General features: G+C 38.3%; 1 protein-coding gene across 2 annotated transcripts; it reads right to left on the reverse strand.

Moving 5' to 3' along the window:
• Window positions 1-466: 466 nt before the first annotated feature.
• Window positions 467-19,487, reverse strand: calub (calumenin b). 2 transcript variants are annotated; one of them, XR_012050628.1, is made up of 8 exons: window positions 19,389-19,487; window positions 17,241-17,481; window positions 9,572-9,765; window positions 9,340-9,506; window positions 9,212-9,272; window positions 1,434-1,633; window positions 1,143-1,304; window positions 467-1,103 (listed from the first exon to the last, which is right to left on the reverse strand). XR_012050628.1 is itself a non-coding variant. In XM_072913886.1 (7 exons), exons 2-7 carry the CDS (start codon window positions 17,468-17,470, stop codon window positions 1,200-1,202), a joined length of 957 nt encoding a protein of 318 aa, XP_072769987.1. In that variant the 5' UTR covers window positions 17,471-17,481; window positions 19,389-19,487; the 3' UTR covers window positions 467-1,199. The 2 variants fall into 2 exon arrangements, 1 of the variants encoding a protein (XP_072769987.1); XM_072913886.1 differs by having other exon boundaries at window positions 467-1,304.
• Window positions 19,488-19,905: the final 418 nt, after the last annotated feature.

Below are 19,905 nucleotides of genomic sequence, written 5' to 3' on the forward strand. Positions count from 1 at the left end.
TTAACATGTGACAACCAAGCAATTATACACCTATTTAATAATACCACCTTAACATTTGACAACCAACCAATTACACACCTATTTAATAATACCACCTTAACATTTGACAACCAAACAATTATACACCTATTTAATAATACCACCTTAACATTTGACAACCAACAATTATATACCTGTTTAATAATACCACCTTAACATTTGACAACCAAACAATTACACAAGGGGACTTGGTAAAGAACCTGGGTATTATCTTCGACCCAACTCTCCCCACATCCGTGGTCCCCTCCAAGGTTTGTCTTTGTCCCATTGGGTTGAGTTTTTCCTTGCCCTGATGTGGGATCTGAGCCGAGGATGTCGTTGTGGCTTGTGCAGCCCTTTGAGACACTCGTGATTTAGGGCTATATAAGTAAACATTGATTGATTGATTTAAATTCTGATCAAGAACAAATCAGAGCAAAAGACAGGAGATTTTTACCCTAATTTTATTTATTTTTTCAAAGATGTTCTCTATCACACAAACTTGACCTGATCGTCAGCTCAGTTTGCAGACAAACATATTTACAGTTAAGTCTCAAGTGAAATGCTGCCTTTCTGAAGTGAGCGGGTAAAAAAACAAAAACACACAAAAAAACCACAATGTGCATTATACAATATAATAAAACATGATCGGCAGTGGTTCTAAATGGTGTTAGAGAAAATACAAGCTGAGCAAAGACAAGTTTATAGGGCAAGTGTGATGGAGAAAGGCTTCCTGGAGTGAATTTTGCGGGGCAGACGTGTATAAATATGTGTAGATAGAAGATGAGGTGATGAGACAGCACAGAGCATCATGTAAGTCTTCCTACATCTCCAGTCCTCATCATGTGACTGAGCATTCAAACATCGAACATTCAGTTTGGATGACATCACACTCATTCTTTGGGAGAATTATTGTCCAGTGCTTTGCAAAAAAGGAACCAAACAATTCTGCATGCTCTACCTTTAACTTTCTCATCGCTGATATTTTCTTTTTTTTAGTCTGACACCAGACACATGGTGGTGAGCACCAGGAACCAGCATTAGCACCTCTTTTGTGGGACACCTCACATCACAGCGCTAATGACCTCATCATGGTGCTAATGACCTCATCATGTGTTAATGACCTCATCGTGGTGTTAATGACCTCATCATGGTGTCTGGGGAGAGAACAGTCCAATGTTTTAGAACTCGTCATGTCGAGTGAGGGCTTCTCCAAAGTCTGTAGCCTGGCTGCCCACAAACAGATCATACTTGTCCACGATCTCACTCCTTGTCAGCTGGCCGTCCTGCAAGAGGAGGGTGGAGTTAGATCAAGAGGAGGGTGGAGTTAGATCAAGAGGAGGGTGGAGTTACATCAAGAGGAGGGTGGAGTTAGATGGATGGTGCTCTGCTGAAACGTCATGGCTTGAACTTACTTTGTCAGTGTCAGACTCGTAGACCAGGTGCTTGGCCTCGGCCTCTGCGTGGTCGTAGTCGTTGGGCAAGATCCAGTCTCTGGTCTCCTCCTTGTCCATCTTGCCGTCCTTGTTTTTGTCCCTGAACTCACTGAACTGCTCCCTCTCCGTCTTCACCCACTCAGGTTCTGTGCCGGCGCTGTCCTGGTTGTACATGTCACCTGAGGAACACCAGACTATGTTCACTGTTTGTTGTTGTACATGTCACCTGAGGAACACCAGACTATGTTCACTGTTTGTTGTTGTACATGTCACCTGAGGAACACCAGACTATGTTCACTGTTTGTTGTTGTACATGTCACCTGAGGAACACCAGACTATGTTCACTGTTTGTTGTTGTACATGTCACCTGAGGAACACCAGACTATGTTCACTGTTTGTTGTTGTACATGTCACCTGAGGAACACCAGACTATGTTCACTGTTTGTTGTTGTACATGTCACCTGAGGAACACCAGACTATGTTCACTGTTTGCACGCTTAGAAGGGTTGAACATTTACACTTACTAAAGTCTAAAGCAGGGAAGTTGTCACGTTGTGTAAATGTTAGGGATGTAACGGTGCACAAAAATTTCAGTTCGGTACGTACCTCGGTTTAGAGGTCACGGTTCGGTTCATTTTCAGTACAGTAAGAAAACAACAAAATATACATTTTTGGGTTATTTATTTACCAAATTTGCAAAAATATTCCACCAAAAATATTTTTCTTAGTGTAATATTTGATGTGAAGTAATGGGAACCTTGGATAGGTCAATAATTCATAACAACATTGATTTTGATTCAATATTATGTTTTGAGCAATGACTGTTTGAAAGAAGAAAAAAAAACAGCTTTGTTTTATTAGTCAACATTGCAACTTTTTCTAAATGACATTTAACCTTTAAGCTTTTTTATTTCACTTTTGTTATGTTTTTGTTTATTTTAATAGTATTTTTAGAAAGTGCCGTGGGCCTTTAAAACATTAGCTGTGGGCCGCAAATGGCCTCCGGGGCACACTTTTGACACCCCTGCTATAGATAATAAAACATTAAATGTGATAAATCTATGAATAAAAAGCAGAGCCTGGCGACGCATGCGTGTTTATCATAACTCTCTCTCTCTCTCTCTCTCTGTCTCTGCCCCTCCCTCACCAATGTTGCTGTTTGTTTTGTTTTTAACCCCTTCTTAACCCTGAACGTACATTGAAAATACACGCAACCCTAACTCAAAATGCCAGACATTTGAGGCATTTAAGAAACCCCGCCCTGACAGCTCTGCAAAAGAGGACATGTCCGGTGAAAAGAGGACGTATGGTCAGTCTATCCTAGCCCGTTAGCTGCTAGCATGCTGTGTGTTGTGCCTCGGTGTGCATTGTTTACACAACGTGCGTTACGCTACTTAATATGTCCGTGTGGAAACTCGTTCGGTACACCTCCGGACCGAACCGGAACCCCCGTACCGAAACGGTTCAATACAAATACACGTACCGTTACACCCCTAATAAATGGTAAATAAAAAGAGAATACAATGATTTGCAAATCCTTTTCAACTTATATTCAATTGAATAGACTGCAAAGACAAGATACTTAACGTTCGAACTGGTAAACTTTGTTATATTTTGCAAATATCAGCTCATTTGGAATTTGATGCCTGCAACATGTTTCAAAAAAGCTGGCACAAGTGGCAAAAAAGACTGAGAAAGTTGAGAAATGCTCATCAAAGACTTATTTGGAACATCCTACAGGTGAACAGGCTAATTGGGAACAGGTGGGTGCCATGATTGGGTATAAAAACAGCTTCCATGAAATGCTCAGTCATTCACAAACAAGGACGGGGCGAGGGTCACCACTTTGTCAACAAATGCGTGAGCAAATTGTTTAAGAACAACATTTCTCAACCAGCTATTGCAAGGAATTTCGGGATTTCACCATCTACGCCCCGTAATATCATCAAAAGGTTCAGAGGATCTGGAGAAATCACTGCACGTAAGCGGTTATATTACGGACCTTCGATCCCTCAGGCGGTATTGCATCAAAAAGCGACATCAGTGTGTAAAGGATATCACCACATGGGCTCAGGAACACTTCAGAAAACCACTGTCACTAACTACAATTGGTCGCTACATCTGTAAGTGCAAGTTAAAACTCTACTATGCAAAGTCAAAGCCATTTATCAACAAGTGAGGGGATCTGGCCAATGTAACGTAGTAACGGAGTTAAAAGGTTGGTTTGAATGGATAAGAGCGGGACAGAGTTTGAACCTTAGTAGGAGAACGTTGCATTTTGTGACAAAAAAAAAGACAAACTGTGAATCTGTCTGAGCCACCATTCTTCTGATGTTTCCATATTGATGGACAGCACAGCATGAAAACGGTCCGCGACGTTGAATTTTAGTATTTTGCGGGTCATTATTTGGCGGGAAGCTGTGACTCTCGCCTTGTTTTCTTTCTTTAGTTTATTTGGAACATGAACACACTTACATCATAATACATCACACAATTTCATATCATTTCATTTGACATCATGCCCGAAAAGGAGTAGGAAGAAGCAAAGCTTATTTAATCCTACCCCTTTCCCACTTCAAGCGTTTACAAATATATAGAATCATTTACTGACCTTTTTATATAATAAAATAACATCTATGAATTAGTATACCGTATTTTCCGCACTATAAGGCGCATCGGATTATAAGGCGCACCTTCAATGAATGGCATATTTCAAAACTTTGTTCATATATAAGGCGCACCGGATTATAAGGCGCACCTATGTCAACAAAACAGTCAGATAGGTCAGTCAAACTTTATTAATAGATAACAAACCAGCGTTCTGACAATTCCGTTCACTCCCAAAATGAATAAACAGCTGATTTACTCGTGTTACGTAAATCAAACGTGCAATCACAATATAGTAACACGTGAAATAGTGCAGAGCAATAACAATATATCAATAACTCAATGTTGCTCAAACGTTAATGTCACACAACACAACACACTAAATAAAAATGTAAAGCTCACTTTATGAAGTTATAGCTCATTCACAAATCCCTCAAATTCTTCTTCTTCAGTGTCCGAATTAAACAGTTGAGCGAATACGGCATCCAACATGGCCGGCTCCGTCTCGTCGAAGTCGTCATTAATGGAGTCAGTGTCGTTGCCGTTTATTAGTTCAGTGACAATTCCTGCCTTCCTGAAAGCTCGGACCACAGATGAGACTGAATCAGCCCAGGCATTTACCATCCACTGGCAGATAGTGGCGTATGTCGTCTGGCGCTGTCTCCCTGTCTTGGTGAACGTCACGTGTGTTCGCCTTCTGTCATCCACTGTTCCCACGCAGTTAGCAGTCTAGCTTTGAATGCCCTGTTGACACCAATATCTAGCGGCTGGAGGTCTTTTGTCAATCCACCCGGAATGACGGCGAGTATTGAATTAAGCGCGTAAGCGTGTCTCTTAATGTGATGTTATGAGCTAGCAAATATAACAACTACACTACCCAGCATGCAACGATAGTGACGAGCATGCGCGGTAGCCCTGAGAAGCGTTGTATGCTGGGAGTTAGAATGTGGTTATGAGCACGCTGTGAGTAAACGTTGAGAACTCAGTTAACACGCCTCGTCTGCATTATTTATAATTAGACAGACAACACACTTAATAGGAGCCATTTTGGGGTCTTTACATAAACACACAAATGGAAATGAAACGTCACATATCCCAGCATGCACCGCGCGCTTCTTCTTCTTCTACGGGGAAAAAAGATGGCGGCTGTTTACCGTAGTTGCGAGACCGAAACTTTATGAAAATTAATATTAATATTAACCCATATATAAGGCGCACCGGATTATAAGGCGCACTGTCAGCTTTTGAGAAAATTTGTGGTTTTTAGGTGCGCCTTATAGTGCGGAAAATGCGGTACAACAGTTTTGTAATATGTAATTAATTAATTAATTCAGTCATTATTAACATACTGAGATGAAGAATATCTTATTTTCAATAAGGTTGAAAGTATTTCTCATAATTCTTCTTCTTTGTACTCTGTAAGCACTATTATTTTGAACAACCTCTTAAACTGGATCATATCAGTACAATTTTTAACTTCTTTACTTAATCCATTCCATCATTTAATTCCACATACTGATATGCTAAAAGTTCTCAGTGTTGTACGTGCATATAAATGTTTTAAATTATTTTTTCCTCTAAGGTTATATTTCTCCTCTTTAGTTGAGAAGAATTGTTGTACATTCTTTGGTAGCAGGTTATAGTTTGCTTTGTACATCATTTTAGCTGTTTGCAATTTTACCAAATCACCAAACTTTAATATTTCTGACTTAATAAATAAAGTGTTTGTGTGTTCTCTATATCCAACATTATGTATTATTCTAACTGATCTTTTTTGTAACACGGTTAGCGAATGTAGCGCACATTTGTAGTTATTTCCCCATATTTCTGCACAATAACTCAGATATGGTAACACTAGCGAGCAGTAGAGAATATGTAGTGATTTTGGGCCCAGGACATATTTTGCTTTATTCATTATTGAAATGTTTTTTGCCACCTTATGTTGTATGTTTTGTATATGAGATTTCCAGTTCATTTAATCATCTATTAATACTCCCAAAAATCTAGTTTCTTTTACCCTTTCTATGTCTACTCCGTCTATTTGTATTTGTGTATGATGCTCTTTTCTACTATTACCAAATAGCATTATTTTAGTTTTACTGAGATTCAAAGATAGTCTGTTTTTGTCAAACCATCTTTTTAATTTGTTCATTTCTTCTGTTATTATTTGTATTATCTTCTGTGTGCTCTCTCCTGAACAGAAAGCAGTTGTGTCGTCCGCAAATAAAACCAACTTTAAGTCCTTCGTAACCTTACAAATGTAGTTTATATAAAGATTGAACAATCTTGGTCACAGTATTGACCCCTGGGGTACACCACAGGATATATCTAGCCGTTTTCAAGATAAACTTTACTAATTGCTAGTCTTGCCCGACAACCGGACCATGTATCTACGTCCATTCTCGTCTCCAGTTACGTAACAAGCCATGACTCTATTCATGACTATCGTGTCGTTTTAAAGACAAAAAACGATCTCTAGATCTCCGCGATAACCAGTTTGTGTGTCTACACTCGATTAACCTAAGTAAGGATTAACAGCTGAATGTCATTGATTGAAGGGGCTGTAACCCAAGTAGTCAAACCAGATATCTGGTTGCATCGGTTTATTGTTAACAACCCTAATTGGTGGTGAGTATGGCTTCTTGTATCCTCCTACGGTGTGTAGTGTAGCATGTTTAGCTATAATAGCGATATAATATAATACATCATGTTGGATATAGAGAACACACAAACACTTTATTTATTGAATCAAAAATACTGAAATTCCACCACATAGTGAATTTGCAAACAGCTAAAATGATACACAAAGCAAACTATAACCTGCTAGCCAAGAATATACAACAATTCTTCTCAACAAAAGAGGAGAAATATAATCTTAGAAAAAAAATTAATTTAAAACATTTGTACGCACGTACAACACTTAAGACCTTCAGTATATCAGTATGTGGAATTAAATGATGGAATGGATTAATAAACAATGTACTAATATGATCCACTTCAAGAAACTCTTCACACTTATAAAGTGTTTACAAAGTACAAAGAAGAAGAACCATAATAAACATTCTCAATTTATTTCATCCATCCATTCTTTCTCAAGATAATCTTACTCATCTCACCATATGAAATATAACTTACTTAACCAATTAGTATTTATTTATGTTTTATTGTTATTACTTATGGACTATATTGTGAATAAATTGAGAACAGGAAGTGAACAAAAGATTTAGCAACTTTTATGTAAAAGAAAAGGGGTAGGATTAAATAAGCTCTGCTTCTTCCTACTCCTTTTCCAACATGTTGAATAGAGAAACTGGAAATTGTGATGTATCATGTTGTATGCATGCACGTGTGATGTATCATGTTGTATGCATGCACGTGTGATGTATCATGTTGTATGCATGCACGTGTGATGCATCATGTTGTATGCATGCACGTGTGATGCTTCATGTTGTATGCATGCATGTGTGATGTATCATGTTGTATGCATACATGTGTGATGTATCATGTTGTATGCATGCATGTGTGATGCATCATGTTGTATGCATGCATGTGTGATGTATCATGTTGTATGCATGCATGTGTGATGCATCATGTTGTATGCATGCATGTGTGATGCATCATGTTGTATGCGTGCATGTGTGATGTATCATGTTGTATGCATGCATGTGTGATGCATCATGTTGTATGCATGCATGTGTGATGCATCATGTTGTATGCATGCATGTGTGATGTATCATGTTGTATGCATGCATGTGTGATGTATCATGTTGTTTGCATGTATGTGTGATGTTTCATGTTGTATGCATGCATGTGTGATGTATCATGTTGTATGCATGCATGTGTGATGCATCATGTTGTATGCATGCATGTGTGATGTATCATGTTGTATGCATGCATGTGTGATGTATCATGTTTGCATGTATGTGTGATGTATCATGTTGTATGCATGCATGTGTGATGTATCATGTTGTAGGCATGCATGTGTGATGTATCATGTTGTATGCGTACATGTGTGATGTATCATGTTGTATGCATGCATGTGTGATGTATCATGTTGTTTGCATGCATGTGTGATGTATCATGTTGTATGCATGCATGTGTGATGTATCATGTTGCATGCATGCATGTGTGATGTGTCATGTTGTATGCATGCATGTGTGATGTATCATGTTGTATGCATGCACGTGTGATGCTTCATGTTGTATGCATGCATGTGTGATGTATCATGTTGTATGCATGCATGTGTGATGTATCATGTTGTTTGCATGTATGTGTGATGTTTCATGTTGTATGCATGCATGTGTGATGCATCATGTTGTATGCATGCATGTGTGATGTATCATGTTGTATGCATGCATGTGTGATGTATCATGTTGTATGCATGCATGTGTGATGTATCATGTTGTATGCATGCATGTGTGATGTATCATGTTGTATGCATGCATGTGTGATGTACCATGTTGTATGCATGCATGTGTGATGCATCATGTTGTATGCATGCATGTGTGATGCATCATGTTGCATGCATGAATGTGTGATGTATCATGTTGTATGCATGCATGATGTATCATGTTGTATGCATGTGTGATGCATCATGTTGTATGCATGCATGTGTGATGTTTCATGTTGTATGCGTGCATGTGTGATGTATCATGTTGTATGCATGCATGTGTGATGTATCATGTTGTATGCATGCATGTGTGATGTATCATGTTGTATGCATGCATGTGTGATGTATCATGTTGTATGCATGCATGTGTGATGTATCATGTTGTATGCTTGCATGTGTGATGTATCATGTTGTATGCATGCATGTGTGATGCATCATGTTGTATGCATGCATGTGTGATGTATCATGTTGTATGCATGCATGTGTGATGTATCATGTTGTATGCATGCATGTGTGATGCATCATGTTGTATGCGTGCATGTGTGATGTATCATGTTGTATGCATGCATGTGTGATGCATCATGTTGTATGCTTGCATGTTCCAAATAAACTCAAACTCCATGTATATATTTAAAATGGTCTAAGTTGTGCAACACTAGAAACTACAATACAAAATATTTTCCATAATGTTCACTTCATCTGTTTTCAGGCTATTAATTTTCTGCAGATAAGGACTTTATAAAAATAAATGTCCACTTACCAATGTACTCGTCAAGGTCAATTAAACCATCTCCATTCTTGTCAATGTCCTCCATAGTTTCCTGCATGCAAGGACAGAGTTAACGTGAATTCTCCAGACTTCTTTGAGGAGGCAGAGTTCTCGCTCACCAGCACCACGATGTCTTTCATGTGATCGTACTCCTCGGGGTGAAGGAAGGCAGTGAACTCCTCCTTGTTGGCCGTCAGGTCATTGTCCTGGTCGGCCATCTTGAATCTCCTCTCGTCACGAGACATCATCTGTCTGTAGCTGAAGCCGTCATCGGGCTCGGGGTCATCTGAGGTCAAATGAGTGAGCGTCAGCGGTGTTGGCGCGGACTTTTGCGCGCCTCGGTGGTCTTACCGAGAATGTATCCGTACGTGGCATTCTTGTACTCCTCCCACGACACCACGTTGTCGCCGTTGAGGTCGTGACTCTTCCACTGCCGATCCACATCCTCGTAGATCCACCTCTTCTGGGAATGTTTGATCCAGTTCTTCATCTCCTCCACAGTCACAAAACCATCTTTATCTTCATCGATGCGCTCCACCAGCATGCTGCAGGAAGAACAAGGGAACTCTAAAGTAGAGTGCAGACTAGGACTGCACCATGAACATACAAACATGGAGGTTTTATTTAGTGTGATTACAGAACTGCAAGATGCTGAGGTCATACCTGCCAACTTTTGAAATCAGAAAAACCTAGTAGCCAGGGTCCAGGGTCCGCAAGCCCCGGTAGGTCCAGGACAAAGTCCTGGTGGGGGGTTCAGGCTTCGCCCCCCGACGCAAAATGATTGATTGCATTCAGACAGGTTAAAATGTTGCTAAAACCATCACTTTTCTATCAGTCACAGTGACTTTTCAAAACAAAAATATTACAGCAAAAATCATATGGGTTGATTGACATGTTTATTCTGTAAGCTAACTTCAATAGTTTGAAATTATTTTGACAGTTAATGCCAGTTATCCTGTCAACCTTTCACAAGACTTCAATTTGTTCATTGAAAGTATAAACACTTTTTACAGTAAACAAATGGTAAAACAGTACTAAACAATTCCATTTAAAAAAAAATTGGTGTCATTATTAACTTTCTGTCCAAGCTTGTATAATCTACTGCCTTGTTCAATTGTAAAAAATATTCTGTGCCTAAAATTCACATTTCTATCACAATTATCATACTGTAAACATGGTAAGCTAACTTCATTAAAATTAATAGTCCTGTCAATAGCATGGAATTACAATTCAAATGTAGTTTTTTTGTAAGCCTTTCAAAAGAATTCAAAATATGAAAAAATAATGACAATTAATTGAAGCCATCAGACACTTGAAAAGTGGCACATCACATCTCTAATGTAATCATTTGAACTTTTCAACAGAAATAGCACTGCAAAAATATTAAGGACATACTTCTGTATTTTGGTAGTTATGCTGTCAACATTTAACAAGATTTCTTCAACTTGGACTTGAAAGCATAAATAGTATAAACACTTTTAACAGTATAACAGTACTAAACAATTCCAATAGATAACATTGGTGTCATTACCTTTTTGTGGCTAAAATCCAAATGTATCCAAAGAATCTGTTTGGGCGACGAAAAACGTTGAGTTTTCCACTTGTATCGCTAGCAACGGCATTAGACTTGTGTTTTTTTTGTCCCAACGTGGTCTTTTACATCGCTAATTCCTCCGTGTCCGATCGAAAAATCTTGTCTGCACAAGGTGCAATTCGCGTAGTTTTCACCCTTTTTGGAACGGATAATTATTCCCGGATAGGCTTTTGAATATTCTTCACGGAATGACTGCAGTTTTCTTTTCGGTTTAAGACTCGTTTGCGATTTTTCTCCGGCTGATTCCATGATCGTTCGCTCGTTTGGAAACAATGGCAACTGGTGCCTCGTGCTTGGCAGCGGTGCTATAAATAGCCTCGCGCATGGCATTCGGAATGGCTCGATAGGAAGTTACGGGAAGCAGTGTCGATTGTCATTGTTGTTACGCGATTTCGTGAATAAAACTTAAAAAAAAATATTTTTTTTTAATTCATGAAAAACCGTATTTTTTATCACTGCAACCGTAACCCGGAATAGGTTGATGAAAACCGTACTAATTACGGGAAAACCGGAGTAGTTGGCAGGTATGCATAATGTTCTAATGTGTATTAGCACCTTGAGACAAAGTTTACCGTATTTCCTTGAATTGCCGCCGGGTATATAGTATGCGCATGCCTCGATTTACCGCAGGGTCAAACTCGTTTCGCAAAATAATTAGCGCATGCCTAGAATTACCGCCGGGTAAATCACGTACCTACTACGTTTTTAGCGTTACCCGGCAGTTCGCGGTATTGCAAATGTTCGTTCAGCGTATTTTTTGCACTGGTATACAGTACAAAACGAGTGACACATCACGACACCTGGAGAAAAATGCGTACGTAATTGTTGAATGACCCCTTAAAATAAAGAGTGTCACGTTATAATTGCCTTTTCAGACCCAAACAAAAAGAACTCCCAGGATGATTCATTGTGCTTTAAATTTTATTGCAGCGATGTCATGATTATCCTTACATCACACTCAAATTTATAAGCGCATGCCTTTGGTAAGCGCCGGAGTGAGAAGAGGTTTTAAATGAATTACTGCCGGTGCGCTAATCAAGGAAATACGGTAGTTGTTTGAGAGTCGAAATGTAACATCGTGAATTCCTTCACTCATTATTGTTGCAGTTTTGTGCATTTATATGAACAAAATATAATCTAATCTAGCACAGCTCTAGCAACACTTGCGTGATGGATATGATGGAAACATCCACCGTCTTTTGTGGGTTCACAGTTAAAAAATAACAAAATCAACTGTCGAGAGTGAGAGTTAAATGTCATGGTTTCTTCCATGCCTTCCTTTGCCAACGGCCCAAGCCTCTACAGCCATACTTGCCAACCTTGAGACCTCCGATTTCGGGAGGTGGGGGGTGGGGAGCGGGCGTGGTTGGGGGCGTGGTTAAGATATATATATATATATATAAGAAATACTTGACTTTCAGTGAATTCTAGCTATATATATATATATATATATATATATATAAATAAATAAAAGAAATACTTGAATTTCACATATATATATATATATATATATACACACATAACACTCATCTACTCATTGTTGAGTTAAGGGTTGAATTGTCCATCCTTGTACTATTCTCTGTCACTATTTCAGAACACACATTATACATTATAAAATCAATCAGAAAACGGGAGCTCTAATTTGGGAGTCTGAATTAGGATCAGAAGTTCCTACATAAACATTGCGTACTCACCTCGCCTTTTTGTATTGATTACTGCAGCTGTGCACTGGATTCATTCACAAATACAAACTACAACTCACAAACACTTTAGAGTTAGGCTCCACCATCAGAATGTGTACTTAAACTTATAAAGATCACATGGATATTATTCAGTGAGTTGATTCACCAAAACTAACCTGTTATACAGGAGGAAAAAGCACACAGGACGTTTCAATTGTTCACAGACTGGTCGAGGGTTGGCAAGTATGTCCACAGCAGTTGTGTCGGTCGCCCGCTTGGCATGCTCGGTACTCTGGCTGACCAAGAACTAGTAATACCCGTTTTTCGTGTCCTAGCTGAATGAGTCATGTTAAACTAACATAGAAATAAAACAGCACCTCATGAGTTGTTCTTTCTGCCATTTGAAATATTCATCTTGTGTGAGCAATCTGTTTTTAAGAGGTGACATGGTTTCTTGACAGGCTGCAATGCATGGAGTATAATAGTGTTCCCTTTTTTTTATGGATATAATAATATTAAAATCTCACGGCACAATATTATTGTGGTGCAAACAAAAAAAAGGCTTAAAAATGAGAGTGTGTAAAATGTAGTGGCAGAAAAGTTTAGGATGAATACACTTGCTGTAATTAAACACAAACCTAATGCTAAAGTGTTCAAATCATATTTATTACTACAAACATGTATTTTTAAGTGCAAATAATTGTGTGGGAACATCCACTGTGTCTCAGCGTTTACTTTCTGAGAAGCAGTGTCCTCTACAGCAGTCTTTTTCAACCTTTTTTGAGCCAAGGCACATTTTCTTCATTGATAAAATGCGGAGGCACAATACCAGCAGAAATCATTAAAAACTGAAACTCAGCAGCCGATATTGACAATAAAAAGTAATTGTCGCAATTGTTGGATATGACTTGAAAGCATAACCAAGCATGCATCACTATAGCTCTTGTCTCAAAGTAGGTGTACTGTCACCACCTGTCACATCACACCCTGACTTATTTGAACTTTTTTGCTGTTTTCCTGTGTGTAGTGTTTTACTTCCTGTCTTGCGCTCCTATTTTGGTGGATTTTTCTCTTTTGTTGGTATTTTCCTGTAGCAGTTTCATGTCTTCCTTGACCGCTATTCCCCACATCTACTTTGTTTTAGTAATCAAGAATATTTCAGTTGTTTTCATCCTTCTTTGTGGAGACATTGTTGATTGTCATGTCATGTTCGGATGTACTTTGTCTTTGCTCCAGAGTAAGTCTTTGCTGTCGTCCAGCATTCTGTTTTTGTTTACTTTGTAGCCAGTTCAGTTTTAGTTTCGTTCTGCATAGCCTTTCCTAAGCTTCAATGCCTTTTCTTAGGGGCACTCACCTTTTGTTTATTTTTGGTTCAAGCATTAGACACATTTTTACCTACACGCTGCCTCCCGCTGTTTCCGACATCTAAGAGTATAACGTGGTAAGTCTGCCGACAGCATCAACACTCAACAACAACACATTATTTGCAGACAATAAATACTAGTTTGCAAATAATATTTTTAACCCAAATAGGTGAAACTAAATAATCTCCCACGGCACACTAGACTGTATCTCACGGCACACTAGTGGTTGAAAAACACAGTGGACATTTTCTCAGAAAAGTTAACTCACATTTTAACTTTTAATTTTGTAAATACCTTACAGATTGACGTTTAGTTTTATCTTTTGCGGGTAATGGTAGCTTATCAAGTACCTTTGGTGCTTTGCCTCGACACGGTGCCCCTTGACCAGGTCTGCTTTGGCTTGGAACTAAGGCTGAAACGACGCGTCGACATAGTCGACGTCATCGGTTACGTAAATATGTCGACGCGTCGCATATTTACGTCACACTGCCGTCATGGCGGAGCGCAAAGCAGATGATGCGAGCGGTGCGAGCGAGGGGAAAAAAGCACGCCAAAAGTCGTCAAAAGTGTGGGAGTATTTCAATAAACGGCCTAATAATGTTGTAGCGACGAACAGCTGTCTCGTCAGCTGACGCGGGAGCTCGCAACCGTGGCTGCTTAGCAACCAGCCAAACCCCACTTAATAAAATTATATTTTATCTTAGAGCACATCCGCCTCCCTATTCACCTAGGCAACCCCAGGAAATGTATATAATTCGGCATTATTTCGGCCAGTCGGCTTATACGATCAGAGCCGATCAGTTTACGTTCACGCGCAGGTATAACGCGGCGCGCTCCCGTCTCATCTGCTGGTGCGCGAGCCCGGTAATTAGACCGCTGTGTCAAATCAAGGAGTACAAAAGACGCCAGCGCAGAGTGGAAAAAGGTTTAGTTCATTACAGATAACTAAGAGTTGTGCCAAAAGTATGTAAGATTTAATATTTCTCTTTGTGGGTGTGGCGCACCTGTTGCGCTAGTGAGATTGGGGGCGGGGGGGGAGTTGTGTGCATGTAGCGTGCTTAGTCTGGAGGCTAAATACACACAGTGTGTTATGTAACTGTTGTTTAGTGTTGATATTCTTTGCTTAGTTTGATAAATGTTGGAGCAGTTTGCTTCATCAGGAGGGTGAAGTCGCTCAACTTAAAGTGTTGGATTTAACTGTGTTGGATCATTGGCTGCTGGTGAGGGCATAGAAAAAGGGGCATTTTTCTACCAGTAGACCGCGTTTAAGATTGAGTGTTTCACTGCTAAATTAATAATATATTTATATTGAATATGGATTTTAAATATGTATCTAAATAGGTGGTTAATTGGTTAGGTATTTATGTATTTGCATATTGGGTTTTCTGTTGCATTTATCTATTGTGTTTCTGGGTTTAATTGTATTTTATATGTATCTTGGTGCATTTATGTTGAGACAATTTATTTAAAATCTGTTTTAACTTAAAGGGAAAAGATGTGTCCATTTTCTTGCACTTGTTTAATGGTTAAGAGTTTGATAGCCTAATTAATAATTGTAAATTATGGGATTGATAATTGATTGATTTTTTACAGCACGTTAATCTTGTGGTGTTTTGTCCTTAAAGGTTTTTCACCTACTAAAGAAGCTAAAGGCTACTAAAGACAGCTAATGACAGCTAAAGAAACTAAAGTCTACTAACACTGCTAAAGACTGCTAAAAAGACTAAAGAAGAAAAAAGAAGCTGTTTCTTCGTTGGAAAAACTGTTGCAAACTAAAGGAAAATAAAAGGAAAAAGTAACTAATGTCTGGTCATTTGAGTGAAATCCAGAAGCCACATTCAGCATTGGTACATCCCTTCAAGTGTGGGATAAGCACAGCGAAAAAAGCAAAACACTTGACAGTTGTTGTATGCACACTGTGTCGAGCGGAAATGGCCTATCATAGCAGCACAACGGCTATGAACGAACATTTGAAAAGAAAACACCCGACAGCGTTCTTGCCATCACCGTCAACTAGTCAATCGTCCGCGTGAGTATACGTTGTCATCATTACACAAAAACATGAATGTGTCATTTGTATCTGCGTTGTAAATTCATAAACTAAAGCACCGTTTCGCTCTGAGAGGCGCGTTTGGCGTGCCTGTTCAGTGTTTACAAAGACGCGCTCCTCTTTAACGCTAACGATAATTAGTTGTGCAAATACCTTTTACAACATTAACAGTTACATATACTATATACAAACCAACAATTAACTTTCACTTTAATCATACTATCATTGTTGTGTTATTAAGCAAAATAAGCAATACTTTTACTTTTGTTGAAATGTTTACACTGTTACAGAATATTTCGTTTTGCACTTTTTTGTATTGGATGTTTATCTTTATTTTTGCACATTTTAAAGCAAAATAAGCAATACTTTTACTTTAGAAATGCTTATACTATTGCAGAATATTAAGATTTGCACTGGATGTTTACTTTTATATTTGCACATTAAAAAGCAAATAAGCTACTTTTAATTGTGTTAAATGTTAAAAGTTTTAAATGTTTACATTGTTACAGAATATTTTGTCATGTTGTTGTCAATGTTGGCCATACTTTTTTTTTTTTTGTAAATAAAAGTCATGCCTTTTGAAAAAACTGGCCTACATTTATTTTTTCATCTTCATTTTAAATAAAAAAATAATCGGTAAAAGGAAAAATAATCTATAGATTAATCGAAAAAAAATAATCTATAGATTAACCGATTAATCGAAAAAAATAATCTATAGATTAATCGATAGAAAAATAATCGTTAGCTGCAGCCTTACTTGGAACGCCCGAGAAGAACATGGCACGCTTTATTACCTGCGCCATAGAAGTTATGTTTTGGCCGGGGTTTGCTTGTCTGTTTGTTGGCAACATAACTCAAAAAAGTTGTGAATGGACTTAAAAAAACAACTATTCCTCTTATCTACTACGAGGTGGAACACACTTCACTTCCTGCTTCCTTCCTTTTGCTCTCCCCTTTACGGCGCTCCACGCCCCAACATTGCGGTCCCGCGCTGTGCAGAGGAGATGCCATTTATTTTCAGACGCGCCAAAGCAAAAGTGCCAGAAAAAAACTACAATCCCCAAGTTTTTGTTTGATACCGTCAGGCGTTATGGCATTATTGTGAAGATTTTGATATCGCTACATCCCTACTTTTCTTCGGCCAAACAATTAGGTTTGAAGAGGACTTTTCTTCAAACGGGTAACAAATACCATGTCATTATTCCCTTAAGTATCTAATTAGATTGACTAGAATCTCTGTTTAGTGGCAGCATCACTCAGTAACTAACCTGCACATTCTGAATTACTTTCTAGATGTATAAACCTGAAAATAATTTCAAAGTACGCTTACCCAAGTCGCTCCTTGCTCTCCTCTGGGGTGAGCTGGTCAAAGGTCTTGGCCTCCTCTTGTCCCAGAAAGGCCTCATGGTCGTAGTCGAAGCTCTCAGCGTCGTCGTGCTCTCGGTTGCTGAGGGGATCGTCGTGGTGAATGCGATCCTTCTTCTCCGTGGGCTTGCTTGTGGCGTAAACCACGCAGAGAGCAAAGCACATGAGAAACGGCCGCAGCTCCATCTTGCTCATGTACGCAGACCCTGGAGGATTGGCAGATGTTGGTTGACGGCATGGTGACGCAACATAGCAAGTGTGCTGATTTGTGAGCTCATTTGTTCCAGTTTCGTGCATGATGCAATCCCTTAGCTTGTAGCTTCTGTAAGGATGTACTATAAACAGTTACTAGCAAATAATGACACAATGATTTTGTATAAATACTGACAACACTATTGAAGTTGTCCTGTAGAAATACTGACAACAATATTGGAATTAGACAACACTATTGAAGTTGTCTTGTAGAAATACTGACAACAATATTGGAATTAGACAACACTATTGAAGTTGTCTTGTAGAAATACTGACAACAATATTGGAATTAGACAACACTATTGAAGTTGTCTTGTAAAAATACTGACAACAATTTTGGAATTACACACTATTGAAGTTGTCCTGTAGAAATACTGACAACAATATTGGAATTAGACAACACTATTGAAGGTGTCTTGTAGAAATACTGACAACAATATTGGAATTAGACACTATTGAAGTTGTCCTGTAGAAATACTGACAACAATATTGGAATTAGACAACACTATTGAAGTTGTCTTGTAGAAATACTGACAATATTGGAATTAGACAATACTATTGAAGTTGTCCTGTAGAAATACTGACAACAATATTGGAATTAGACAACACTATTGAAGTTGTCTTGTAGAAATACTGACAATATTGGAATTAGACAACACTATTGAAGTTGTCTTGTAGAAATACTGACAACAATACTGGAATTACACACTATTGAAGTTGTCTTGTAGAAATACTAACAATATTGTAATTAGACAACACTATTGAAGTTGTCTTGTAGAAATACTGACAACAATATTGGAATTAGACAACGCTATTGAAGTTGTCTTGTAGAAATACTAACAACATTGGAATTAGACAACACTATTGAAGTTGTCTTGTAGAAATACTGACAACAATATTGGAATTAGACAACACTATTGAAGTTGTCTTGTAAAAATACTGACAACAATTTTGGAATTACACACTATTGAAGTTGTCCTGTAGAAATACTGACAACAATATTGGAATTAGACAACACTATTGAAGGTGTCTTGTAGAAATACTGACAACAATATTGGAATTACACACTATTGAAGTTGTCCTGTAGAAATACTGACAACAATATTGGAATTAGACAACACTATTGAAGTTGTCTTGTAGAAATACTGACAATATTGGAATTAGACAATACTATTGAAGTTGTCCTGTAGAAATACTGACAACAATATTGGAATTAGACAACACTATTGAAGTTGTCTTGTAGAAATACTAACAATATTGGAATTAGACAACACTATTGAAGATGTCTTGTAGAAATATTGACAATATATTGGAATTAGACAACACTATTGAAGTTGTCTTGTAGAAATACTAACAATATTGGAATTAGACACCACTATTGAAGTTGTCTTGTAGAAATACTGACAACAATACTGGAATTACACACTATTGAAGTTGTCTTGTAGAAATACTAACAATATTGGAATTAGACAACACTATTGAAGATGTCTTGTAGAAATATTGACAATATATTGGAATTAGACAACACTATTGAAGTTGTCTTGTAGAAATACTGACAACAATATTGGAATTTCAAAGACATTTCAAAGCACAAAGTATTTGCGAAAAATGTGAAATATAGAAAGGCCGCACATCTTAGATTTAATGAATTATGTGTTAAGAGCAACATTTCATTTCCTTAAGTCCAACGTTAGGCGCTACATTAGACTGGTCACAATAGCGTTACGTTCCAAGCATTTTAAACATCGACTTAAGTCTCTGCGAGGCTTTCAATAGCTTCCTACATTGTGTATTCCGACACCAAACATTGCAAAGCTAACAAGTTTGGTGCCTAAGGGCGACATTTTCCAAGAGTACTTACCGACGTCTTGGGAGAAGTTCGTCGATGTGGCGTTGGACACGCCTCCCGGAAACACACCCTTATGCTTCCGGTTCCTCAGTCGCCGACTGGCCAATAGGAGGCCGTGGACGCCGGTGCGATGTCGCTCGCTCATTGGTCCACTTCGCTTCATCTGTGATTGGATTGGCCCAAAACCGCCACGTCCACAAAGTCAACATTCGGTCCTTTCATACACTAATAAGGGACAAGCGGTAGGAAATAGATGGACGGATACACTGATTGTTTTTACTGTGAGAAATATTCCTATTACGAGATGCGCGTGTATATTTCTATTTCAATGACGTGCACGACACACTCCACCTGACAACCGATTTATTGTGTATTTTCTTTAAACTGATGCATTATTAGTTTTAAATTGGTTTTACCCTTTAAAATAGTTTTTAATCATATTTATTTTTATATTGGTTTTATATGTATTTATTTTTTGTTTTTATTCAGTCATTGGTGGAGCTAAGGATAATATTTGAATATTGTTTTT

This window comes from Nerophis lumbriciformis, linkage group LG10, assembly GCF_033978685.3.
Source record: "Nerophis lumbriciformis linkage group LG10, RoL_Nlum_v2.1, whole genome shotgun sequence".
Lineage (NCBI taxonomy): Eukaryota > Metazoa > Chordata > Actinopteri > Syngnathiformes > Syngnathidae > Nerophis > Nerophis lumbriciformis.

Coding starts and splice junctions, on each gene's coding strand:
- calub (XM_072913886.1), bottom strand. CDS start 17,470: ATGAGCAAGATGGAGCTGCGGCCGTTTCTCATGTGCTTTGCTCTCTGC. Junction 9,507..9,571: donor CACGTACGGATACATTCTCG/GTAAGACCACCG, acceptor ATTTGACCTCAG/ATGACCCCGAGCCCGATGAC. Junction 1,634..9,211: donor TGACCTTGACGAGTACATTG/GTAAGTGGACAT, acceptor GGTGTTCCTCAG/GTGACATGTACAACCAGGAC.